Raw genomic sequence first — 27,407 nt, forward strand, 5'->3', positions numbered from 1 at the left:
TTTGATTTTTTCAACAAATAAACTTAACCATACGCACGTCCCCAACTAAATCAGACCAAAAGCAGTCAAACCAGTCTATGTTTTAATGGAAGAGACCGATGCCTTAACTACAAAATATATTAAAATACATAAATAAGTTACTGTAAGAAAAATAACCGTTCCAAGGTTATACCTCTGTCTTGCATAAATATCACATCTGCACTTAAACTCTGATATTTTCTTCATGAAGCTTTGGCCTGCATAATAACATTTATTGCCTGATGGCTTAACTAAAATGCTACCTTTGCAATTACTTCCCCCTACAGTGGGGTAGGGGACTGAATTGTCGTTATTGGTCCGTTATCTGCCCGCTGCATGGAAACGCTGGCCCTGTGCAACTGCTGCTCCTCCAGTCACTTTAAGAAGAGGCTGTTCCCACACGCATTATCCTGAACAGCATGTTAAAGTTGTTGCTTCTTATCGCATCCCGACAAGCGCTGATCACTTGTGTTTTAGGTTTGCCAACTGTAAAGAAAATAAAAGGAAAGAAAAGAAAAAGCACTTCAGTTACTCAGTAAGAAACTGGTAAAAATACTTATTTCACCCAGCCTCAAAAATTTAGGGGTCTCTTTCAAATATTTTTTAAATACACAGTGAAATGCCACCTTTTCTTTAGTACATAAACAAACCCCTTTCTTTAAAGAAGAATCATTGATAGCTCTATTAGAAAGCAGCTTAAAGGACTTGTTGAAAGGGGAATGCTATAAATACACAAAAAATACCTCCTTCCCCAAAGACCTACAGAACCAATAATATAGATAAACAGCCCTGCTTAAGATGATTTTTTTTTTTTTTAGGCAGAATTACAGATTAAGAACTGAAACACTACTTTAAAAGTGCTTTTAAAATTGCATTCAACAAAACTAGCAATTTCTATACCATCCAGCAAGCTGGAAACCGCTTTGAACTGTTCTTTCTAAAATCGTGATCCCAGATTACACTGGACACCCACAGTTCACCGTCACAGGCAATTGGCTTTGGCTGAAAAACAGAAGATTACTTCTACTAATTCAGTTTCAGGTCAAAAAGCCTGAAGTCACTTAACTAACCCAGGCGGCCTCCGAGACACATCTTATCTGCCTCACTGGGGTCCAAGACTCCCCATTCCCTCCAAACACATATACTTACCGCGTAACCGCCCAGCCCTCTGGATTGCCTGATTCACAGCTTTCAGATTATTCAACAGCTCCGTGTGATTGTTGCAACGAATTTTGTATTGATTTATTAAGTCTCTGTTAAGATCATACAGCTCGATGTACCGTGTCTTCATGTTTTTCCTGGGGGAACAATCAGTCCAGTTATTTGCATCTCTGGGGACAAGGATGTCATTCCTGGTTTGTCAGCATAGAGGTGTTGCGATACGTGGTTGTGATGGCTACCACAGTTATCCACATGTCTGCCAGCTACAACACAGACTTGTCCAGACATGTTGGTTATACTAATTATCTTACTGAAAAAAGTGGTCTATTTTTGCAGTTATTTTATTCGGCAACCCAAAGAGGAGATGCCACCTTCGCCAGTTAAAGTAACACCGCTCTACATTAGCTCAGACCTCTTTACTGCTGCTCTTGACAGTAAAGAGAGGACACTAGCAGGAGAACACAGCAAGTCAGAGTGAAAGGACTTACACCCAGAATTTCTTTCTTGGTGTTCTCAAAAGTTCACACAGTGCAGAGAGCTTTTATTGCCTTCTTCCCTTATTGTGTGTTTTCTAATTATCTCACCATCTTGAGGCTGATTCACCCCACCTGCATCATGCTAAGCCCCTACCTCCACCCTTTTGTCTTCCCAGACTAGTTTTCCACCTGAAGAACAAGGCTGAAGGAAAGCTCATGGTGGGACCAGCAAAGGTACCAATTTAACAACAAGAGTTGTAACTAGATAACCCCTATATCACACAAATGGGTTTTGTGCTCTTTTCTGCCTGAAAAGCAAAGATTGGCTGTTCTAAACCTAAAACACTCAAGCCAAGCAGCAATTACTCACATGTCTCCCAGGAGCCGTGCGTCTTCCGCCTGAACCAGCATGCTGCGGATGAGGTTGGAGTGTTCAGCCATGTCGGCAGTGAGCCTCTGATTCACCGCGTGGTGTTCATCCACCTGTCCAAGAAAAACAGTCATGAGAAAGGGCCCCTGGCACTCTGGGTCTGTTCCACAAAACAAAGAATAAACAGAAAATTGAGGGTGTCCCATTGTCTTTGCACAGCAAGCCATGGCTGCATGATTTCCGCAAAGTGTTAAAGCAGTTCAGAGATCCTATCACACAAATGCCCCCAGCGACTGCTTAGCTGACAATTTAGAAACATCCGATGCCTCCTCACCTTGACCAACACTTTCCGCAGCTCCTCAAAGTACGCAGGGAAATCTGCTTCCACCTGCAAATCTTCGATGGCCAGAAAGGAGGCCATTGACTGGATAATGTCACCAGCCAGATCAATATCATCCGTGTTGATGGAAATCTATCAGAAAGGAAAGAAAGCACTTCGGTGCTCTTCCATGCCAAAGTATCTCCGAGAATTGCCCAGCAGGAATGCCTCTCAGTTACCTGGCCTCAAAGCAGTTCATTCTATCAAGAGGCAAAACTGTTGTATGAGCAAGCTCTAGGCTTTCAGTAGGTAAGACGACACTGATTTCAAAGGGGCTTTTATTCAGGCCTGGGGCAAAGAGGCATCTGTGCATACAGGACCAGTGCAAAAGTTACAGGCAGAAATTATGGCTCCCTGAAACCACCCTGTGTGGGAACAAACGCCTTCCTACAGATCTGTAGGCTAAGCAGGATTTTTTCATTAACTGGTCCTGGAATTTTACCCACCAACAGTAAAAAGACCCAAAAGTTTCCAAAAACATCCCTAAACATGAGTACTTTCTCTGCCTGTTCAGTTGTCTTTCATTTTTACTGCCTTGTATTGACACCACCCTTAAGTTTCACCAGGGTGTAATTAAACGGGTGTTCCCTTTGTCCATGAAGGTACTCACCTCTCCGCCGGGCTTGATTTTGATGCAGAGCTGACCTGCATTACGAAGGGAAGTGAAGCAAACCTGAAAGGGAGCGCTCTGAAACTCTGCATCCTCTGGTAGTAAGAAGCTCTGATTCAGCCACATAACAATCTTGCAAAAATAAAACGAAGAGCATCAGCCATCAAACTGCGTGAAAAGCCTGGAGAACCATGCAATGTCCCTGCATATGATGTGCGCCAGGGCACACAGGGTGCCTTGGAAATTTCATTCACTAAATTTCATCCCCTAATCCCATGTCATGAACTTGTTAGAATGAGCATAGTTGAATCCTTGCTCCAAAGCTGAGTCTTCCACAGAAAAACAAATCCAACAACCAGAGACCACAGCCCAAGGTCAAAGCATAAGCCTGGGCCTTGGGACTGGAGAAAGCTGGGAAGCAAGGCTTGGTTCTTTCAAGGAAAGTTTCTTTTCATCTTGTTGTTTTGTTTTTTTTTTGCATTGGCTATTTAATGCAGTAAAGGCCATGTAAATAGGGCAGAGCCCTCCAGTTATGAGGGAAACAACCAGCTCTAATTACCCCCATCCCACAATTCACATCTTTTAGAACCAAAGCTACAGCACTGCTCCTCATCTGTTGTGAAACGGAACCATTATCTGGGCACTGTATTGCCTTTTTCCTGTTTGCTGGTCATTTACAGAATTCGTCACTCACTACAGAGCTGCCGCTGCTGGCATTCCATCAATTGTCACACAGCGAACAATACAGTATCTGAAACACCTCACGTTCTCAGGCCATTAGTTCCCACAGCTTCAGGAACTCCTGAAGCAATCTTTCAAAGAAGGAAAAAAAGCACTGAGTCAAGTTGTTGACACAGACTCCAAAGGCCAGCACTGCAGTTCCCTGCATAATTTTCCCTTTGCTTTCGGAATCCTCAAGCTAATTGCAAACCCTCCACTTGCAGTGTCTCTACGCAGGAGTGGGAAATAGGAAGCAGAGCAGAAACTCACCCTTTGCGGTCTCTCATTCATTGTGCAGTTAACAAAGCTCAGTGGCTCCGCGGCTGAGTCTGGGCTGCTCAGGGCATACATGGAAAAGCGAGGAAGCTGTCTTGTCAACTCAAATACATGGAACTGTGTGCTGGAACCAAGCCAAAGGACAAATAGAGACAGTTACTAACATACCAGGTATTCACCTACTGCAATGGTTCCCAGTCCATTTTTAGCTGGCTACTGACATCAGCAGCTTCCAGACATGTAATCAGCTCTGTTTCCCAGAAAAAACACTGGATCTTGAAAATTCCAGGCTTTGGGGTAACCTCATTCACGAGGTTGAATGATTCCTCCCTACTGCTTACATTTTCCATAATCCTTCCAATGAAATATGTTCTCTAGGCTAACATATTTAAGATCTTACTATGTGACTGAGTATTTTCTTTACAGGTTCGGTGAAGTCTTACTAAAAGCAATAATAAAGACAAATAGAGAAAACAAAAAAAGGAATTAAGCTCTACACATTCCTTCTGCAGTGGTTGGCTAGCTCTCAAAATATGCCTCCTCATTCAGGGAAAGGAAGCAGATACGAACAGGGAAAAAGCTGGTGTCAAGTGTATATGAAGACATTTTATTTCTATTGGAAACTGGAAAACTGTTGTCTTGAAGTCAGGCATATGCTACTTTCAACTTGCCCTGAAGACAAACTTAACTTCGTAGCTTGAAAGACACCGCTGTGCTTTCAGGCCTGCTCAGGTACTTCAGCCAGAGCAGGCATCATTCTGAGCCTGGAGAGGCAGGCACTTAGAGCAGGCAGCCTGGATACAACCTCTACCTCTCCCAGCTCCCTCCAGAGACCCACAATAAGGCATCTACGGACAAGAAATGCTTGCTGTTCCCCCAGAGGCAGAGCCGGAGCACAGCAGGTCCCAGTGCCTCCAGAGCATTTAGACTTTGTCTGGAGAAGAGCTCAGCATCACAGGTGCAAGAGTGTTTTTAAGAAAGTATTCCAGCTCTACTTCCAGTAACACAGAGAAGTGGGGCACCAGGGAATTAACGGTGTGCTCCCCACACAACAAGCATGAAGGCACATCGTTGCTGTTCCCTGGTCACACAGTTAGCTCTGGAGACCAGCAGAGATCCCAACACAAAACTCACCTGTTTCTGTAACCCACAAAGGCTTTGATGTGCAAATCCACAGGGACATCTTTGGGGGGAATAAGGGGAACACGGACACAACCAGAGAGGTTCTGGAGACTGGGGTGTACCACGTGGCTCTCTCCTTCAAATATGCCTTCAGCAAAGATCAGCACAGCACGGATGATTGTGTCTTAGCAACAGGAAGAAAAAGCAGTTCCTAAATTAACAGCTGTCCTCTGGCAACAAACCACCACTGTTTTCAGAAGTAAGCACAGTTGACTCTTTACACCCCTCCTCTGAATTGTTAAAATACCCCAGTTGACCAGCACGATCACATCTGGACCTGACCGTATCCTCAGCACGCCTGGTGCTAGGTGCATTTGCTGTCTCGGGGTAGCTCCAGTTTTGCATATAAAGCCAGCTGAGGTTCAGCTGCATTCATGCAACACCCTCACTAACACTGCTGTAGGTTAATGTTTAGAGTCAACACAAGGAGCATTGCAGGGATCACCAAGACTCATTTCGTCCAAGTTAAACGTTAATTGCCTTGGAAAACACGTAACAAGAAACAAATTCCATCAAACTCCTCTCCCCCAAGACCCATCAAAGGATCACAGCTTGATTCAAAACTGTGTGAAAGGAAAGCGACCACAAAGGGGAAATTACAGACAATAAAGGGGAGACAGGCAAATCATCAGCTAAATATAACTAAAGGTTTGCATGAATTTACATGAAATTAATGTCAATGGTTGCAGGTTACCACTCACCGTTTGTGGTGGAAATACACAGCTCCACATGGGCAGACTGGCTGTCAGAGCCCAGATTAACCGAGAGGGCTGTCTGGAGTTGGGTATTTGCGGGAATCACACCTCTCTGCCCATCAGCTTCCTTCAACTGAGTCTTCAGTTCAGCCTGTTGCAAAACACATACCTTTCAGTATCAGAATTTCACGATTTTCACTCAAGCAACCTAGAAAATATATGCGTAAGTCAGTTCTCTTTTCTTGCAGGAGAAGGTTGCATTACAGCAATTCCCAGACATTTCACATGGCTACAAACAGCAGCTGGATTAGGCATGGAGCTGTGGACACTTGTGCTACAATTTGTTCAAGTGCTTTATTGTCGATGGAGCTCAGCTCTGTACCCACATCTTTATTCAGAAAAGCACCTAACATATATTCAATTTTAAGCATAAGCTTATATAATTCCATGCTTTTGCTATGGTGGTCATTTACTGTTCAAATATGAGTTTTCTCTTTCCTCAGACTATTTTTTGAAGCTCTTTAATTCTACACGTTCACCATCAAACCACAAGTGCGCTTCCTACACACTGGCAGTGCTCCCAGCCCTCACCCAATTAATTACCTGATCCTCTCACGCAATCCCCTCTGACCCCCGAGTTGGCTTATGCATTGAAAACTACAATTTGCAGTTGTAAGCCAAAGCACAGGGCTGAACAGAATCCAGGTCCAAACACAACTGCTCTGGCAAGATGAAGGAGCAAGGAAAATGTTATTTATTAAAATACAAAAAGCAAGTTCTGAACTTGCACAAGGAGCAAGTCAGATGCAGAAGCAGGAATCCTCAGTAGGCAATCTCGCTTCATCCTAACAGGTTAGAGCTCTGACTTGTCTGGACTGCCTCAAGACTGCTTCCCAGATTACTCCAGATTTATAGCAATGGAAAGGTGTGGTTTGGCCCTACACATTATTTAAGTAGTACCTTTGCATTTTCCTCGTAATTTCTTAATTCCAGCAGCAGATTTTGTTTCTTTTGACTAAGTTCTCGGATCAGGTCCTGCTCAGCACTCGTATCCATTAGATTTCCCTTCATCTCCTCAGCTCCTGGCAGATAGCCTCGGACTGTACAGAAACAAAACATAGCCAATTTCAGCAAAACCTTTCACAATCTCCCCAAAACTTTAGTTTCTGTAACAAGACCACCTTCTACCACCCTCAGCAGCAGACACTGATTTTCGTCTTCATTTGGTACCATTCAGCTGAGAGCCTGAGCATTGATTTACACCCACCAAGGCTTTTGATTTTCCTGGTGATCAGGACAAGAGAACTGCACATTTTAAAAAAGAAAAAAGGTGAATTACCAACCTGTCTTTAAGCTGTCTTTACCTGACCAAACAAGGGCAGTGCCCCGTCCTTTTGCAAGAGGATTCCCACTGCAATCATTCTTTCAGGTGCTTAGGCAAATTTGCAATTATGCAAAATTAATAAAATGTGTACCTGGATTTCTAGAGCTGGTCAGAGGAGTTGTTACTGTCTGAAGGTGACTGTAAGTCACTGTCAATCAGCCAGTAAACAAGATTTACCCACATTAGTTTTTCCCCAAATCAAGGGATACTTCACTTCAAGGGGTAAGACCAGTTTCCCAGTAAAGCACAGAGTTATGGAAATATCTCCAACTGCCTATGGAAACAGAAGAGCCAAACAGATGAGACAAAGATGCTTGCCATAAACTTCTGTTTTGCTCTAGGGCCGTGTGCTCTGATTGCAACAAAAAAATCTTATACCTGTGAAGAATATGCTGCCTGGCTGTGTAACCATCGTAAAAAGTTGCAGAGAACTTGAAAAGCATGCAGCAAGCACACTGTCCTCCAATGAAAGGACCGGCTTTATTATTTGAGCCATTCATTCATTTAAAGTGAGAGCAAGACAGAAAATACACTGAAACACAGAACACCAAGTGAAAGGATGCTGGCCCCAAACAGAACTCTAATGACAAGGACTATGAGAGTACACTGTCCATATAACCTCCAAAACAGAGCTATTACTATTTAATAACACCTAAAGGCTCCAGCCTAAACAAACCATTGTGCCAAGGTTTGTTTATGATGGACCCATCAGAAAAGGATGATATTAACCTACACAGCTCTCCTAGGGCAAGGTATCTTCAGAACTGTGTACAATGTTCCCCTTCTGTGAGCTTGGGAAAAAAGTTTATATGCTGAAGCCCAAGCACAGCAAATCCCCACAGCCTATGATTAAGACAGAGCGCAAAACACTGTGCTATTTAACAAGCTTTTGTTCCAAATGGGTTGTGCCAGACCTGCCTGTCTCAGGCCACCGACACCAAGCAGTTGGATAATCACACTGGTGTCTTTCCTGGAGCCATCCCTGTAAATTATGCTAACCTTATTTAAATTACCTGCGATGATACTTGTTTCCACTCACAGAAACCAGGTGTGACTTCTCAAATGCATGGTGGGATAAATCCACCAGTCCTCCTATCTCAGGATAGCATTTTACAGCAAACAAAGGGCTGTTAACATCTAAGATTTTGAATATAAAAACTATTCGTCTTAAGAAGAAAGCCAAAACACACACCCCCCTTAGCTGTCTAAACACCTTTACCCACTGTAAAGCAACCAAAGAATTATCACATATAGGAAAGAAGATTTCCTATACATTCATCTACAATAATGTGGCCTGAACAACCAGGGTCTGCACAGAATATAGTTATCTTTGCATTATTAGGATGGGACTTCTTCCGTTAGGCAAATGAATTTTGATGACTTCTTGGATCACAATGAAACACATGCCGCTTATCACAGAGAAGGCAATATTCAAAATCCTGTTTGCAGATAGCGTAACGCAAAATTCCCTTAACTGCACATAAAGCAAAGGGAATTTGGCAGACAAAAATGCCTATGGAAACAAAATGTTTAGCTAATCTGAAATTATGTGATGCGCCTGATATTATTGTGTGTTAAATTAATATCCTGAACAATTCTTTTACCTTCACCGTCAACTGAACAGCAGATTAACTGGGTGCTCCCATCCATTCTGTAATCCCCCTCCACCACTCCTGCAATTGAGGAAGCAAAGTTGTCCTTAAAGATGACCTCCCCGGTGCGGTCACTGCGTGCATCAACCTGGAACAACAAAGAGTTCCAAGGCACAGCATGAACAGAAAAGTTAACTCCAAAAATATACGTCATGCTGTACTCTAAGCTGTTAACTGAAAGCCAGCTCTGCTCATGGAACTGCAGGTGAACTTGCAGCTCTGCTGATCAGACCACCACACACGAAAAAAATACCATCAAGAAATGACCTCTAGACAGGCTCAGCTAGAAGGAACTGCTCTTCAGAGACGCTTCCCTAAGTTACAAACAAGAGGAAGGAAAGAAGGGGACTGCAAGTCTGCACTGGGAAGGTTATGCAAACATGAATGCAGCAATGATGGCACTATACCAGGAATAGCTTTAATGCGATAGTTACAATCTCTTCTCTTTGCTGCAGTCCGTGATGAATTACTTTTATACACAAATACCAGAACCTTTAATTATCTTTCATTGGAGAGGAACAGAGAGGGGGGGCTCAGTTCTGTGCAGTGTGCCTTTTCCAAAGCACGGGACCCAGCATTACTCTTTCTAGGACCCAGGGACTGTTTCAGACCAGCAAGCAGGGTAGAGATTGCCAGTGGAAAAGAACAGAAGAAAAGAGTAAAGCAAGGAGAGGTTCTCTCTTTAACAATGCTATACACCTAATCCAACATAAGTTACAACATATCTGGGCTCTAGACTGCCAGCTTGATATGAAGTTAATTAAATTCCCCCAGGCTAATGAGAGTAATGAGAGGTGTGAAGAAAGAAGCATAGCTTTACAAAAAAACCTGGCAAGCTGCATCCAGGAGAGGTTTGGAATCCAGGACAGTCATTTCTGACAAAGGGGAATACCAAGCAACAGGCTTAAGAGACTAGGACTGGCTGTATAGAATGCTTTTACATGAAATGAAATAATACTTGATGGATTTGTTCTAATCCTGCCATAGTCAAGACTGATGCTGCTCTCCTGTTACACAACTGCTTTCTCTCCCCTGTAGTCTGAGAACCTTCAGGAAACATCACAGAGGATTATTAGCATGTGCTCAAGACACAGCTGAAAAGAGACACTCAAGAGCTCCAGGATGTGGCATATGATCTCCACTACCATGGAAACAACTTACCACACCTTAGCAATTGACTCTGAACTAAGCAGAGGAAGCAGCTTTTCTCTCATCTTGCACTTGGCACAGGATACACCAGCCAAACAAGGTTTACTGCAATAAATCTTCAGGACTCAGTTTTCAACAGCCTTTTTAATTTTAGGTTGCTCTCCTTCAGACAATTTAACAGCCTTGTTCAAACACAGCTTCCAGATTTACAGCTCCTCGTTTGCCCCCTGTATAAACTCACCTTCCCATTGGACCAGCCAGTGATCAACTCACACACGCCATCAGAGTTCAGGTCAAACGCATGTATGCTCATTGCTTGGTTCTTAGACTGAAGACAGAAAAAAAAGAACAACTGAAGCCTGGGTATGTTTTCTAAATTGCATATGCTTGAAACATGTAAGACACAGGAGTAGGAGGCTACAGAGATCACAGAAAGGAATAGAAAAGTGTCTCCTTAACGGGAAGTTTGAGCATCACTTCCTGTAAGGTCACACATATCTCTGATATCTTAGCCCTTGAATTACAAATCTAGTCCACCGCTCTCAAAGGACTTGATCTTTCCTTTAAATACATTTACATCCAAGCAAATTACTAGAACTCACAAAAAAAAAAACCAAGCGTAAAAAGCCAAACTTTCTAGGAAAAACAAATAAATTGGTGTTTCAACATTGTCATAAAATGAGATCCCTGAGAAAAGCCATTAGCCTCTTCCTGCCACCTCCTAAGGAATTCCTCCTTTTATTACTATTAAATAGACTGGTCTGATCTGTGTTACAGGAAGAATATTAAAATGAGCATCAGGAAAGGATCTTGCCAATATGATTTGCTGCAGCAGCAAATTGCTCTTGATGCAAAAAATTAGCTTCGAACACAGACAATGCAAGATTAATTCAGTCTCTGAAAAACAGTTTATTGATTCAACAATACAGCCGGAGGCATTTTCTAACACTGAACTCAAATTTCTCTGTTGCATTTCTGCTGCTTAAACAATGCTGCAAAGCTGAAGCATCCCTAGTAGCGCAGTTGTACCAGTGGTGTTAAGCCATCACCAATAGTCCCAAAAGCACTGAAGGAGCTGACACAGTATTAATTTTGCATGTATCTATGAAAACAGGTTTTGTAAGAACAACATTACATTAAGTGCTATGCTCAGCAGAGAATTTCGAATTCATCTAAGGAGTAAGAAAAACACCATAACAACCCGAGATTAGGTACTAAATCTCCTAGCAGTCTTCAAAGCCTTCAGTGATGATATTCCACCATTAGACTAACCTTAATCCTCCAGTAGCGGGCTGTCTTGTCATAAACTCCGACCGTCCCATTAGAGAGAGCATAGCCAAACCGACTGCCGTACATGGGGCTAAGCGAAGTAACAGTCTTGGGTGAAAGGAGGGAGAGAGGCGATACAGGAGTGAGAACTTCTGCATCTTCAGGTAACAGAGAACAGACTACACAATATCTCTTTCCTATGAACTGTACATTACTTAAACGGTAAATAAGTCTATTGCGGAAAACAACAATAAATACTGAAGTAATTATTTTTAAAAATCAGTTTGAAATCACCAAAGGCCTTATCGGATTTCCTCACACATGCTGCATTGCCAACACTAAAACACACTTCACCAAAGACTGCAGAATTGCCCTCGAACTGTGTACTTTGACCAAATATGTCCTACCACAAGCAGCAAAACAACTGCTCATAGGATTCCTGTGGTCATCAGTGCTAACACTTATCATTGAAAACGTCCTTCAAACACACAACATTCCTTAAAGCTTCAGGAGCTGCGTGAGGATGGTAAGGAGTTCAAGATTACATGGGTTGGGAAAGCCCCAGAGATATTTTTGGTAGAAAACCTTTGCCTGAAATTAGCAAGATAAAAATTAACAGCTCCCACAGTTGGACTTTGTCTGGAACACAATTAGAACACCAGGCTAGGTAATACCTGAATATCCAGGGAAAGGCCCAAGAGTCATAACTTGGTCTGTTTCTCACTCCTTGTAAGACCCATTACCTTACAATTCTTCATCGAGCTAAGGCTCTCAGGGCTTGGAAATGCTGGTCTTTCCATGCACTAAGACTAGACATTTTAATGTCAGGAAGAACAACTGCAATCATCTGTCTGGTCTTCTGTACAACGTAGCACAGGAGACTTCTTTAAATTAAATCATTCACAAACGTCTTAAACTCAGCTGACTGCTCCTTGATTTTTTTTACCATAAAACATAGTTTCCAAACCCTTTACCCTTTCAACTGACAGATCTTCTCCAAAGCCTTTCCCAAGTAACAATACCTTCTAAATTGTGAGGACAGAAGACCCCAGCAACAGTCAAACTCACAAACATAGCAATACTCTCTTTAATATCTGATTGCCCATTTATAAATTCAAGAATCACAACAGTCTACAGTTTCACCAGGGTAAGAGATTAAATTCAGAAAATGCAAACTATTCAAGTCTTCCAAAACAAGCACAATGGATAAAGCCATTGTTCCCCAAATTTACCTTCTTAAAGGAAAGGCTTAGGAGCAGCTGTGCCCTTTTAAATTAGAACAGTAGGATTTTAACAGGTCTCTAAAGACTCTGAAGGTGTGGATTTAAAACAATTCTTCTGTGGATCTGGAAATAAATCATACAAGAAAGCGATGGACCTTTAGCTTCCCTTTAACTAGAAATCACAACATGGCTCCAGAGTGGCTACTGTACAGGCAGCAGAACATATTCCAGGCCCAGTTCTAATCCTAGCTATAGCAACAGCTTCCTTTCCTAGAACACTGCCCGGGGATTTGTCTTTTATAGCTCTTCGTAAGTGGTTTAGTAGCTAACTAAGCCTTTTAGTCCCAACTTGGGCAGTAGGGAGACCCAAGATCTTCAAGGACAAAAGGTCTGTCATGTGTCCTTAGCCTACCCTGGGCCCAGAAGGGTCATGAGAAGGCTAATAAAACTCCTGAACATAAGGGTATTTTTCTCCCTTCCAAGCAATCAAAATTTAACAGTGAGGCTCTCATGGTTCTTAAGCTAAAAAGCAATTCCCACACCTTTTAGCTATCCCTCTGAAAACTTACCCACCCCATATTTTACTTTAAGCACTGCAAAGGTGCAGCTCTTTTTATTTTACAAGTCACCATGTAACTCCAACTGCAACACAAACCTCCTATTTTACCTGGGCAATCCCCTTCTACCCTGCCACGCGCTGTCTGGCTACACACAGGGGCAAGTTACTTCATCATGATTGTGTCAATGCATTTGAGAAAAACCGTAGAATACATTGTTTTGCTCAGAAGGCACGAAAAGCTTCAATCACAAGCCAATAACCTTAATCACTTTTGGACAGGGCCCTGACTTTCAGTCGAGCAATAGTCACTTTTCTCAACCTGGTGAAAGGTTTGTAAATAAACAAAGAAAACCCCCCCGTGTATAATGAAAGACATTATTAAACTCGAACTTTTGCAGTTCTAGCAGAATAGATACCGTGCCAAATAGTTAAGTAACTGTTTAACTACATGATAAATTTGAACCAGATAACCAGAGAAGCTTTACAGTACACAATACTTTCAGCTCCATCAGCAATTTATGTAAACATTAGCTACAAATAATTTACCTCTGTCTCTGACATTTCTGCTACGATCTCATCTTCTTTGAACACACGGATGTCAAAATCTTCAGAGCCAACAAGAAGCTACAAAAAAATAAAGTCTACCTTAAAAATAGTTATTCGAGCTAAGGAAATAAAAAGGACATACTCCAGGACACAGAGGGCAAATAAACATTCCAAGTCCAGAAATGAAGAAGTTTTAACAGCTGTATGAAAAGTTGCCAGTGGAACAAAAGGTACCCTCTGTCAAGTCAAGATTTCAGGAGTCTCCCATTGATTAAATATTAGTTATACCTTTTCTTGTCAATCTAGACTCTACAAAAGCATAGCGCAATATCTCGAGTAGGAAGGAAAAAAGATACATCAGAACATCAGGGCTATGCTCTTTTCTTACTGTAATACATTCAGTGTTAGCATTTGTAACTGCAGTTATACACATCAAAAATGCTACGCTGTGTCAGAGCAGGAGACCTGCAGCTCAGTTCTGACTTATTACTCCGTGGGTTCAGAGAAACACAGACTCCCACTTACTAGCCTGTCAGCAAATGGCTGGAAAAAAAAAAAAAAAAATCATTGCTTAGCACTGAACATCCCTCATTTGAAAAAACCAAAACAACTCAGAACCAATTAATCCAAGTATCAAACCACCACTGCTCCTCCAACCTAAATGGCGCTGCCTCTACTGCAAAGCGTGGGAAAAATGGGCTTTAACTCAATGTAAATGATTATACAAATAAGAAGGACATCAGCACTGAATTAGGTCTTCTGTATTCTCATTCCTTATTGTTTCTTACATCTTAGATCTTAGTATTAACTGAAAAGCAGGCCCTTCAGACAGGAAAAGCACTGCCTAAAGATGGTGAGAAGTCACAGCTTCTATTTTGCAAATTGAGAAACCAGGGAACAGATCTGCTTAGTGCCTTGCCCATAAAGTCATCCATCAAATCAATGACAAACAGAATTATAAATGAAAGTTTAAAACCTGGTAGTACCTTTCCCCACTGGAACTGATGTCTTCCATCTTTACTTAGCAGAATAGACAGAAATCCATATTGAAGCTGGATTTTTAAAAAGATTACAGGCTTTTTTTCTTCCAAAGTAAAGGTGCTTCAAATTATGACAATGTAAATTACACCAACCTAAGCTTACTGGAGCTATTGAAATAATTTACAAGAAACAACATATGTTAAGAGGTACAGATTTCCTGACAAGTCTTAACTACCTGCAAGAAGTGACCAGCTAAAAGTACAGAATCCTGAAACAATTACTGGTGATACCTGCCTTTCCTAGAGGTGCCTATATATTTATTTTTTTTTCTCCATTTGATTCAACTCATTGCCCTCAATGACTTTCATACCACTGGACTGGAATTTGCCAAAGAAAGGAAAAAGGGTTTTTTCCCCAAAATCTTTGGCAAGGTACATGTTACATAGTCCAAGAAAACATTCCAAACATGGATTTTCAGGGAACTAAAGAGAAAAACTTAAGTAATTATGATTAAAACTGAAAGACAGATGACAAAAGTGTTTTTCGCATGGTGATTTAACAGCATATTTACTTGCATCTGATGTATACTAGGAAGGCATTACACTTCACATTTCTTAAAGACTCATATTTATAAGCCTGATCCTTCAATTCCTTCAGAATGGAAGAATATTTACAGCACAGAATGCCATACAAATTCACAACTTCATCCATCCATTGCTGCCTGCATGATCAGAATGGCAGCTGTTTCCTATTGTTTGTCTCACATCTGATCAGCAAGATGCTTGTTAGAAGTTATCTTCATTTTAAATCAGAAAAGCAAAGAATATTTCATTTCCCCATGTCACTATGAAGAAACAGTGGGACTGAATGTGAAGACAGGTTTCTTGATTTTGCCAATTGTAAGTGAAGCTCTTCACAGCAAAGCTTTTTAAGAGCTCACTTTTACATGTAAGATCCTTGCAAGTTGTTTCTCTGAAATTTAAAAAAAAAAAACTATTTATAACCATATTAATGAAATACCACTGAAACAGGTGCCTTGCAACTGATGATCACAGAAATTGTATTTGTCCTGGTGTAGTTTTTCTCCTGGAGATGTTTTCCATTACAGCTGGCAATCGATTCACCAAAGCAAAGCAGTAGTGCTGTAAAGACCCCAGATATCCTAGTTTTACACACCCCAAGTAGTCCCAGACACCAGTGCTGCGCCCTGTATGTGGGCTGAGCATTTGTGCACGTCTTTGCCAGACTGGAGCCTCAAACAGGCACAGCTTCCGCACAGAGATCATTCTAACCAGTAATATAAAGCAGTCATATTTGACAACCCATGTTTTTTTATTATAATTTCACTACAAGACCATGAAAACAGATGAATTCACATGTAAATGTTTACAAACCTCAGTTTTGCCATCACCATCAAAGTCACACAGTGCTAATGAACGAACATTGTCTCCGGTAACCTAAAACAAGAAAGACAGTCCTCAATACTCATGATAGCTGTCAGAAGCAAAGCTATTTTTATGATCTCAACTGCAACAGAACAATTGACACGGCCAACATTCAAGCAACATCTGAGTGCACTAAATACATGACCAAAATACAGTTTGAGGTCTGTGATAAATTTAGAAAGATCAACAACCAAATTAATATTTATCATATAAAAAAATAATTCAAAAGGAATTAGTGCCATTGAAAGAATCTTGTAATAACATCAAAAGCTTTATGCCTTACTGTCCAAAAAAGGTCATTTCCTTCATAATCAAAGCCCTGCAAAGCACAGTTTCCACCGATAATGGCAAGTGGAGATGAAATATCTCCCAGCTTTCCAAGAACTATTGCATTGGCTCCATCTGAAACCTACAGAGAAACATTAATGAAAAAAGAAACGGCAGATAATGAGACATCAGAGTACACAAATAAAAAAGAGAGCTTCCAACATTATCACTATCAGTTTAGCTGAGCTCTGAATGCCTATCAATTCTTTTAAATTTTGTCTTGCTAGGGGATGTGTGATAACACAAAAATTTGCTCTCGCACGTGCATACACAAACATACATCACATTCACATTTTTCTTCTGAAATATTTTAGCTATTCTGAAGGCAAAACGTTCTGAACACAGTAATATAACTAATGCAAACAACAGAAGCATAATTAATTGTCAAAGTAATGTAAAAACTGTGATCTTTAGAATGGAAAGAAAAAGAAGACAACGAAGATACTAAAAAAAGCAGACAGTTAAATTAACTTGCCTCTCTGTAAAACAAATCTGAGTTGTTATATACATCATAAGCTAATAAATTAGTCTGTGTTCCAACCAGAAGACAATCGTAACCAAGCTGAGGGTTCAGCACTCCCGAAGCTAGACAAGTGATGCTTTGATTAATGTTGAGAAGAGAAATGTCCGAATCTTGGTTACTTTGCACCATTCGGTTTGTGTTTGTTCTCTGCCCTCGAGCATGAGGATTATGAATAAAAACCTGTAGAAACAAAGATATAAGCATTATCAGAAAGCATGTATGTGTTTGTATACAAACATTACAGACTGATGTTTGGATAATAACTGTGATGGGGAAGAAGGGCATTCATGCAATCAAGGCGAGGACAAAATACTGGGGGGGTTGCTGACAATATTGTATCTGTTATTCTTTAGTTAAAAACTATTCTTTAAACTATACCAAAACAAGGAAACAGCAGAAAAAAGCAGCAGAGTTATGACACAATTGTTTTGTTTCTGAAAATGGCAAATGACAAGTCTTCAGATGCAAAAAAGAGCAAACCAAAGGGAGCAACAACAAACTAAACAAATTATATCCAGCTGGTAACAGCACTACCAAAACACCCCAAACATTTAGGACAATTTACCTGGTACCTACCTGTAACCTCCATCTGTAGGTGAACATGGCAATTTTAAAAGGGGTTTGTGATAAGCAAGTTTTTATTCTCACTGACCCATATTCAGTCACTGTAATTCTCTGGAGCGGAGTCAGGGGATGACAGGATATTACACTTAATAGCCCTTGCTTTATGGCTGTACAGTCTGTCTCTCAACCAAGACCTTGTTCTATGCTGTTCCTAAAGGCTCCAAAATAAAATTAATAACACTGGGAAACATCACAGAGGAACCATATTTGTATTTACAGCAACCTAAATGCCTCTGTGGGTTTATGCTTCAACCTATGTTTTGTTTATTAGTTACATTGTACTTAACACTCTTTTGTTTGTATTTCAAACTCAAACAGAGCGCACACAATGTTTTCTGTTCCCGCAAGGCAGTCTTTGCATCACCTACAGACACCTTAGCACTGCTCCCTCTATCAGCACTGAGGTTAGCTAGTAACGGCACTAAGGCTCGCTGCTGGAACTGAGAACAGTATGATAAAACCCACAATTTGAAAAAATCCCATTATCATAGAATGGTTTGGGTTGGAAGGGACCTTAAAGCCCATGCAGTGCCACCTCCTGCCAGACCCGGTTGCTCCAAGCCCCGTCCAGCCTGGCCTTGAACACCTCCAGGGATGGGGCAGCCGCTGCTTCCCTGGGCAACCTTATCTGCTAGAAAATGGGAAAGTTTCCTCAGCCACTCAGCTGGGTTACCAGATATTAATTTCTGCAAACTCCCTGTTGCCACAAAACAGAGCTTCGAGTGCTGAGTGCTGGTCCCCGTGCCTGCAGGTAGCTCCAGCACCATCTCCATCGCGCCCAGCCTACGGACAGCAGAGCAGACCTCACTCCTCGCCTGCCTTTGTGAGGGCGGGCAGGGAACCTGGCGGGCGTTAACACGGTTTTCTGCCGGAGCCAAAACACCAGAGACAGGCTGAGACCTCCGCCGACACGCCGCTGGGCCGCAGGCCGGCCCTGCAGCCGAGGGGAGCGGGGCCTACCGTCGGGAGAGCGCCCGCCCGGGCGCCGGGGAGCCCCGGCGGCACCACCAGGGCAGGCCCCGGCCCCCGAGAAGGACCTTTTCCCCTCAGCTCAGCGGCGGCGGCCCGGCCCCGTGAGGGGATGCTGGGCGGGATGGCGGGCCGCGCCGCCCCGTTACCTTGCCCGCCTGCGTGGCGGCCGCCAGGCAAGGGTGCGTCCCGTCGTACCGGCCCAGCGCCACCATGCGGGGCAGGATCTTGTGGTTGAGCTTCAGCGTAAACACGGGCACCAGCATGACGGCGGCGAAGAGACTGGGCCGCGCCACGGGCCCCGCCGCCGGGCGCGGGCTCCGCCGGGGCCGAGCACCGCCCGCTCGCGCACGACGCCGCTGCGTCACGGGGAGGGGCGGGGCCGGAGTGGGAGTGGGCGTGTCCGTGGCGGAGGGGGCGGGGCCATGGCGGGGAGGGGCGGGGTTACCGGGGGGTGCATTTGGGGCTGGGGCAAACGAGGGGGCAGCGGGGCTGGGGTGCTGGGAGGGAGGTGGGGGGAACTGGGGCGTGGGGCTGGGGGGGACAGGTGCAGCAGTCAGGGGAGCTGGGGGGTAACTGGAGAGTAGGACTGGGGGAGCTGGGGGGGCATTTGCAGAGGTCAGGGGAGCTGGGGGGACAACTGGAAATACTGGGGGGCAGCTGGGGGCTGCTGGGGTGTGGGATTGGGGGTAGATGGTGAGGATATTTGCAGAGGTGAGGGGAGCTGGGGGGCAACTGGAGGTACTGGGGGGGGCAGTTGGGGCAGCTGGGCTGTGGGACTTGGAGGGGGACAGTTGCAAAGGTCAGGGGAACTGGGGGCAACTGGAGTGTAGGACTGGGGAAGCTGAGGGAGGCCATTTTCAAAGGTCAGGGGAGCTGGGGGGGCAACTGGAGCTGCTGGGGGACAGCTGGGGGAGCTGGGGGGTAGGTGGAGGCAGCTGTGGTTTGGGACTGGGGGGACACGGGGGGTGTTTGCGGCAGTTAGGGGAGCTGGGGGGCAACTGGAGGTCCTGGGGGCAGCATGAGGAGCTGGGCTGTGGGACCGGTGGGGGGAAAGCTGCAAAGGTCAGGGGAACTGGGTGGGAACTGGAGCTGCTGGGAGGCAGCTGGGGAAGCTAGGAGGCAGCTAGGGTTTTTAACTGGGGGGGGACAGTTGCAACAGTCAGGGGCACTGGGGGGCAACTGGAGTGTAGGAATGGGGGAGCTGAGGGAGGGCATTTGCAGAGGTCAGGGGAGCTGGGAGGGGAACTGGAGGTACTGGGGGAGCAACTGGAGGTACTGGGGGGACAGCTGCTGCCTGGGACAGAGCAACCTCAAAGCATCGGTGCTGCTTTGTGATGGGCTTTGGACAGAATCCGGCCCTTGGGGTGCCGGGCAGGGGTTGGAAACGGGGCGGGGGACAGAGGGCAACCGCCCGCTGAGCTGCTGCAGAAACGCCGATGCCGGTCCCCATCCCGGATTTTGGTACCCAGACCCTTAGGGGTCTCCAGAGTCCCCTCTCCCTGCAGCGACCTGCCCATCTGCAGGCTGGGGAGGGAAACCCTGGTTCCAGGTCCTGACTTTAAAAATCCTCACGTTCTTTTGGGTTTAAGAAATATTTTTAATGCAATAGCCTCCCCGGGTGCCGTAGATACGCTGCGCTCTCTGACCGGCACCCGAATCCAGCACCTGCCACCCGCTGGCACCTTATCACCCCCATGCCAGCAAGAGGAAAGGATGCACTGGGACAACAGCCCTTCCCTGCAGAGGCCACCAGCTTGAGGCAAGGATTCATTTACTTCTAGGAAAGCCGGCAGGCGCGTCCCAGTTGGCATTTACTTGTGGATCGGCCCAGCCCTGGCCGGCAGCGGCGTCCCTGCCGTGCATGCCAAGGAGGGCTCTCAAAGGCAGCGCTCAAGCCAAGATCATGCGACTCTGAATGTGACAACCGCCTTTTTCTCTTCTTTTTTTTTAATTGTTTTTACCAAGTTTTGCTGGCAGCTCTATCAATGTGCCATTATACTTGCGGATAACGAGGCTGCAATCGCACACAGCATATTAAAGAGGGTTTTTTTTCTTTTCCCCTTTTGTGCATCTGTTTTGGTCCTGGTGACAGCCTTGCAGTGGGTCCCCCCCTCCTGGGTGCCGGTTAGGACACCAGAGCACAAAGGCAAAGCACCGGCATGAGCTCAGAGGGGCAACGGGGTGTTGCTCCAGCCCAGCAAATCCCACTGCCCTCCCCAGGAAAACCCCCATCTCCCCTCCCAGCAGTGCCAAGCTGGGCTCTCCAAACCCCACACAGCACAAAGGGGGAAAAAACTATGCTCAGAGCCCTACGTAGGCTGGTAAAATCATAAATGGATGAAAATTCCAACTGCTTGCTAAATATGTATGATCTGGGCTGTAAATATTATTTTGCATCACTAATTACACTATTGGGTTTGGTGCATCTGCAACACAGTTAAATTACGCTGCCTGTTACAGCCACCACATTGAATTTGCTTGCTCTGGAAATCTCAAAATTGAAACCATGACTTTTAGTGCCCATTTTGCATCGTTTGAAAGGCCCGTTGTCTGTACCGTATGTAGAGATCATACGCTCAGCATCTAGCCCTGAGTTCGGCGACCGCCCTGCTCGCGTCGCAGCCATCCAGCTCCACTGGGGACGGGGGTCCTTTTCCCTTTCCCCACTTCTACGGGGAGGAAAATCCCATATAATCCTTCCTGAGCCCTGGGTATGGCTGCTGCACGGCCAAGGCTGCTGCGTGCTGTGGCTCTACCCAAGGGGTGACTCGGCCGTGCCACCGGAGCAGGGCTCTCCATGTCCGGCAAGGGCTCATCCCCATCCTCCCTCCCGTGCCACCCCGGAGCTGCTCTGCCCAGGCTCAGCAAGGCCATGTCCTGGCACCAGCCTTTGCTCCTTTCTAGCTGCTGGGGGGATATATATATACATATATATATAAAAATCATATCATAATATAATATAATATAGCATGATATTATATAACATAACATAACATGATATAACCTAATACAACCTAATAGGACATAACATGACATATTGGAGTTGGACTCAATGATCCCTATGGGTGCCTTCCAACTTGAGATATTCTATGATTCTACAAACATAATTCTCTATAATATTTTATATCTATACAATGCTGTGCTGTGCTATGCTCTACTGTACTATGCTGTAAGAATATAACGTAACATTATATAACGTAACGTATTGGAGTCGGACTCGATGACCCTTATGGGTACTTTCCAACTTGAGATATTCTATGGTTCTCTGAACATAATTTACTATAATATTTTATATATATATACTATGCCACACTATGCTATGCTGTGCTATGCTATGCTATGCTATGCTATACTATACCATACTATAATATAACTAATTTATATTATATTATATTATATTATATTATATTATATTATATTATATTATATTATATTATATTATATTATATTATATTGTCAAAAGAGGCTTGGCCCCGGTTGCAGGCTTTCTGGGTGTGACAGCACAACAGGTACGAGGATCGTCACCCACCCAGGAGCTGTTTCTTGGCAAAGGCTTCAAATCTAACCGAAAATTCACCCTGCCCTTATCCACCTGGCAGGGCATCCACCCGCTCCGTCTCCCCGGGTGAGAGGCTAAACCCCGCGGTGCGCTTAGATACTGAGTTTAGGAAAACGGTGGCGAAAATAACCATCCCCCGGCCCTGGAAGAGGGGAAAATATGGCTGGAGGGAGCGGGGAGGGATGCGCAAGAGCATCCACACGCCTAAATACGTTTTAAAAATGAAACCCCATGCCGGGTTTGCCGCCCAAGCCACAGCAGCGTTTCTCCCCGCATTCCATGCACGGATGGGATGGGAGATGCCTTCGGATGGGGATGGGAAGAGCCGCTGCGCCGGATCCTGCCTCCCCCGAGAGCAGCGGTAGCTGCTCTCGGGGGAGGCAGGATCCGGCGCAGCGGCTGCGTGAATCATTCCCGGGACAGACAACCACGACCTCTGGATCTCAGGAGATATCAAGGAAAACATCACCTCCTTTTATTTCACACCTTTATACGGAGGGGGTTGGCGTTTTCTTTGCAAGCTCAGGCAAGCATCTACTCGACGTCCCAGGGGATTACTCACCCCCTCTACTCCCGGCTTCTAATTAGCAACTGAAGCGGAATGAAATAATGAAATATGCCCAAGGTAACGATACTTGGAAACTTCAGGTCACGTTTCAGCCAGGGGGGAGGCGGCGAGTAGCTGGAGCAGGTGAGTTTGAAGTCTGTGGGAACCTGAAAGACGCAAAAGGGAAAGGAAGACGCAGGGAGCGGGCGGGAAGGGGGGGAAATTACAAAGGAAAAGAAGAAAATCCGAATTGTACACTGGGAAAGCATTAGGTTTGTGAGTTAAAACCATGCCCAGGGTTGAGGTGATGCTGAAAGCCTATCCGTGCGGCTGGGAGGGGTGGGGGACACGTGGGGACCCCCTTTCCCAGGGACGCGGGGTGGCCCCCGACCCGCCGGTTCTCTGCTCTCGCAGGTGGGGGGACAAGGTAAATTCGAGCTCTTTTATTCCCCAGCCAAAGCTTGGTCCATCCTCACCCCCTTCCTCCCCTTGGGGGCTGCAATTCTGCCCTCGTTAGACCTCGAAGTAATTCCCATTAACATTTATGAGAGTTTCACGATCAAAAGGAGGAATCGGCCCTTTCATCTTCCAGACGTGCCCCAACACACATCGCCCGGCCCCAAAACCCCCGTACCGCTGGGCGGCAGCTCCCCCTTTGTGCCGGGGTCTTTGGGATGCGCACCCCAAAATTGGTGGGGAGTTCGCGGGGTTGGATTTACACTCCTGGACCCGCACGGCACCGATTCAGCATTTCTTCCTTTCCCTTCCCCCTACAAATAAATAATTAGCAAACCGCCACCCTCTCCGCACTGTTTATTTTCAAGGGGAAGGTGATATTGATAGCTTGTTTCCAGATAAGAAATCCGGAATAAATTTCAAGCCCTTGCCTGCAGCCACAGGAGGGGCCGGCGGCAGAGCCGGGCTCCAAATCCGGGCTTTGGGAGACGGCTGGGATGCACGGCGGCTCCCAGAGAGCCCACATCAAAGCCCGCTGCAGGGTTGCGAAAGCATGGCAGCGTTGCAGGCGCTGCAACTCCTGCTTAACGAAAACCGGCTCGTCCCCTTCCCCGCTGCCAGCGCGGCCCTTGCCAAAGGTGTGTTTCTATTGCCACGGACGCGATCGTGGACCGAGGGGTCAATGGAGACGCGCCGTGTCTTTGCCAATAGCCGAGCATCCGGAGAAGCCCTAGCTGGGATATATTTTCCCGAGGCTGTGGTGGGGGAGCGGGTGGGGGGCCAGCAGGGAAGCGGGCAGCTCCCGGGGAAGGAGCCAGGAGGGAAAGCAGAGGACGGGCTGAGCTCACGTCTGCCGCTGGGACCAGAACAAGCCCTTGCTCACCGCTTTATTGAGGGGGAAAAAAAAACAAACCCAAAAAACAACAAAAAGGAGCCTCCACAGAGTGAGGTCACCCCACCGATCCGGTTTCGCTCCCAAATGATTTCCAAAGCACACAGGGAGCGTTTCGGAATGGCTTCCCGGGGCAGGCCAGGGGTGATTCATCCTCTTCCTCCTCTGCCAAAGGTCTGGCAAGCGCTGGCAAAACAAAACGACGTCAGCACCTATTTCCCCTGGTTTAAACACTTGTTTATCATCAGCAAATAATAACCTGAGATACTCGTCAAGTAAAAGCCAAGCCTGCTTTCTAAGCAACGATCGTTCCCGCGGCTTCCTGTGGGATCTCAGCATTTGGAGCGCGCTGTGTATTTGCTGTGTGCCAGGAGGGGTGCATAATCCCTCTTATTTTCTCTATTTCGGTTTGAAAGGCCAGTCCCAGGTGGGTTATGGTTCTTTCCTGCCTCTACTGCCCAAAGCCCGGCACAAACGGGCAGAGCTGAGCTCCCCTCGCTGCCGCCGCAGCCCCAGGGGCACCCCAGGGTGCCTGGCACAGCCGGGTGCCATGGGGCGGCATCTCCCTGCCCAGCAAGCAGCAGGACGTGGTGAGGGGCAGGGACTGTCCCCTGGGGTCTCTGTCCTGTGCCCACAGGGGTCTCGCAGCCCCCTGGCATCCCTGCCCATGGGCTGTATACCCATTTGGGCCATGGTGCTTTGCCAGCTCACCGAACCCAGCGCCGCTCGGGGTGGGACAACGAGCCCGGAGTGAGTGTTTTGGGGAGACACATGCCCTCGGAGAGGGGAGACGGGGACCCATAGTTGTCTGCGGGGTCCCCCCGAAAGGTGACATGGCTGCAGGAAATCGCAGGCAACCGGAGGCAGGAGCAGGTCCCTCACGTGGCGTGGCATGACCGTGCGCGTCCTTCAGCGGGGAGTCAGGGCAGACCCGTGCCAGGTCACCTCCTCGGGAGCTGGCTGCTGCCCATTCCTCCTCGCCTGCCTGGCACCAGCCCTGAGTCACAGCCGGCCACCCGCACCAGCCCCGGCACCGGCCCGTGGCTTTCAGCAATCGGCTTGAGGCACCCTGGGGTGTCGCAGGGACGGCGCCTCCACCACATCTTCCTGAGGGTTGTCAGCCTCCATCGCTCCTTCCCGGAGCGCCCCATCCCCGCCAGGCCGTGCAGAGCCATCACCCCAGCTCGGCCATCTCCATCCCACCGGCGAGCGTCCCCTCCGGCTCTGCCCACAGCCGTGCAGCATCCCGCTGACTCACCCGCGTTCATTTGCCCGGCAGTCTCGGGGTGACTGCCACGGATGTGCCTGGGGACAGAGCCGAGAATCCCACGCAGGGGACATGGCCGCTGAAGGGTACGGCTCTGGGCTGGCGAATAATTGCCACGCAGGGATTCTGCCCATTTTGCTCAGGCTTATTTAAGTGATGGGGAACCCCCAGGCTCTCCCAGAAAACGAGGGCAGGGGCCAGAAGGCAAACTGGGGCTCACAGGGCTTTGTAATGGGCAATATTTAAGCAGCAGGAAGGTCTCCCTGGGGTCCCAGCTCTGCAACTCAACACCCCAGTTACAAGCTGCTGACGCGTGTCCGATTCACAGCCCACTGCTACAGCCCTATCCCAAATTAATTACAGAATGGACCAGGAGCAACCCAGAGCCCTGACCCCAAGTCCTGCGTCACCTGGAAGATGCTTTTTTCCTTCGTGCCAAGAAAGGAAGGAAAAAAGGGCAAAAGGGCTGGGTTCCGAGCGGAGAATGGGTGCTGGAGAGTTTTTCCTCCGCCCCGTCCCAGCGTGGCAGGGATTGCACAGGGCAGCCCATGATGTTCTGTTCCACCAGCACGGGCTTCTCCTTCCTCCCCCCAGGCTGGAGGAGAGAGACCATTTGTCCCCACATCCCTGGGCCACCACCAGCCAGGGAGAGGGACAATCTGCCAACACCACGGCTTCCTCTGGGTGACCAAGGGTGGTGCGGGAGGACACAGCGGGTGCCACGGTGGCATTGCTGTTCCCCCACGCGTCCATCACAACACAGCTGGAAGCACTTCCCTGGGCATATTCCTGTGCCGTGGGAGTGCTCAACTGGTTGTTTCAGGAGCAGAGGATGTGCAGGACCCCAAGGAGATGTCCCCCGCTCTGCCCTGACACCCCCAGCACACAGGCCCATAGCCAGGGCTGGCGGGCTGCCACTTGCACGTGTGTTCCCCAGCACGTTTGAGTTTCCCTGCTCCCGCGGGAGTGAGTGACACCCTTGGCACGCGCCTGGTCCCTGGCACCATCCCCTGCCATCACACCCCGGTGCATCAGCCGCAGCGTGACACTCACACGGCCGCAGGGCTGGCACAACGGGGCACCGACGAGGCACTGCCGGGGCCGCAAAGGGGCCCATCGCCTCTGCCTTCCTCCGGCTTTTACATCCCCATTTCCCATCCTGGCCTGGCTGGGCTGGAGGAGACGCCGAGTCGGGGCGCTGGCACTGCTCCCCGCCAGGTCACCTGACAAGCTCCCAACATGCCCAGACAGCTGGGTGGTAAAAATACTCCCTGGCCCGCTCTTTCGGCTGGATTAGCATCGCCTTCAATGAACCGCCTTAGCCAGGTGCCGCAGGCAAACACCCAGACTGGAGAAAACCCCGAAGCGAAGGAGTTTCGGAGCGCGGGGCAGCTGGGAGGGGGTACCACCGACATGGGGGGTGAGGAGGAAGGATGCTCCACGGCTGGCGGTGCCTCCTGGCTGTGGGGCAAGTCCCTCCCTGCACCTAAAATCTCAGAAAGCATCCTTCTTTTTTTTTTTTGCACCTTCCACCCCAAACCCTCACTGCTCTTTGGAGTGGGTGGGTAAAACCCGCCGGAGGATTTGACCAGGGTGGTGGCAGCTCACCCGCCACCCTCCTCCCCTGCGCGCCTGGATAATGGCGCGCGGAAATTAATTCAGATGAGTGGGACGGAGCCACCGCAGCCGGGAAGGAGACGAGGCACCCCGAGGTGCCATGCGCGGCGCCAAGGGGACGTGGGTGCCACCGTCCCGGGGCGCTGGGAGGACACAGCAGGCTCCAGCCGGGCCAGTCCGGCTTGTTGCTGGTCCCGCTCGCGGGGAGGGTGTCGGAGACATGGGATGGGGTCTGGGGCAGGGACCGCATCCCTGTCACCCCACTATGCCAGCTCCCCATCACCCCACTGTGCCAGCTCTGGGAGGAGGGGGCTGTGGTAGCAGCCCTGGGATTAACACCCCCCCGCTGAGACATATGGGGACTTGGCACATTGATTTTGGCAAAGGGTTGGGCTGTGGGGGTCTCCCTGTGTGCACCCCTTCAGCCCCCAGCCTCTGGGAGCAGAGCAGCACTCCTAAGGCAGGTGCCATCCATGTCATGAGAGCTGGCTGTTCTCTGCACCCACCCACCCACCCCCCAAACATCTC

At 47.2% G+C, this 27,407-nt stretch overlaps 1 protein-coding gene across 3 annotated transcripts; it reads right to left on the reverse strand.

Annotated features, from left to right (window-relative positions):
* Window positions 1-65: 65 nt before the first annotated feature.
* BBS2 (Bardet-Biedl syndrome 2) lies at window positions 66-18,905 on the reverse strand. Of its 3 annotated transcripts, none has more exons than XM_074583245.1 (17): window positions 18,688-18,905; window positions 16,898-17,125; window positions 16,379-16,504; window positions 16,045-16,107; window positions 13,670-13,747; window positions 11,345-11,449; window positions 10,314-10,400; window positions 8,876-9,011; window positions 6,848-6,987; window positions 5,894-6,038; window positions 5,145-5,316; window positions 4,005-4,134; window positions 3,015-3,146; window positions 2,360-2,497; window positions 2,026-2,138; window positions 1,168-1,316; window positions 66-504 (listed from the first exon to the last, which is right to left on the reverse strand). In XM_074583245.1, exons 1-17 carry the CDS (start codon window positions 18,802-18,804, stop codon window positions 398-400), a joined length of 2,166 nt encoding a protein of 721 aa, XP_074439346.1. In that variant the 5' UTR covers window positions 18,805-18,905; the 3' UTR covers window positions 66-397. The 3 variants fall into 3 exon arrangements, with proteins under 3 accessions (XP_074439346.1, XP_074439348.1, XP_074439347.1); XM_074583247.1 differs by lacking the exon at window positions 18,688-18,905 and adding an exon at window positions 18,083-18,631; XM_074583246.1 differs by lacking the exon at window positions 18,688-18,905 and adding an exon at window positions 17,522-18,066.
* Window positions 18,906-27,407: the final 8,502 nt, after the last annotated feature.

This window comes from Larus michahellis, chromosome 4 (assembly GCF_964199755.1).
Source record: "Larus michahellis chromosome 4, bLarMic1.1, whole genome shotgun sequence".
Taxonomy (NCBI): domain Eukaryota; kingdom Metazoa; phylum Chordata; class Aves; order Charadriiformes; family Laridae; genus Larus; species Larus michahellis.

Coding starts and splice junctions, on each gene's coding strand:
- BBS2 (XM_074583245.1), bottom strand. CDS start 18,804: ATGCTGGTGCCCGTGTTTACGCTGAAGCTCAACCACAAGATCCTGCCC. Junction 5,317..5,893: donor GTGTATTTCCACCACAAACG/GTGAGTGGTAAC, acceptor CCTGTTGCTAAG/ACACAATCATCCGTGCTGTG. Junction 2,139..2,359: donor TGCGGAAAGTGTTGGTCAAG/GTGAGGAGGCAT, acceptor TTTCTTGGACAG/GTGGATGAACACCACGCGGT.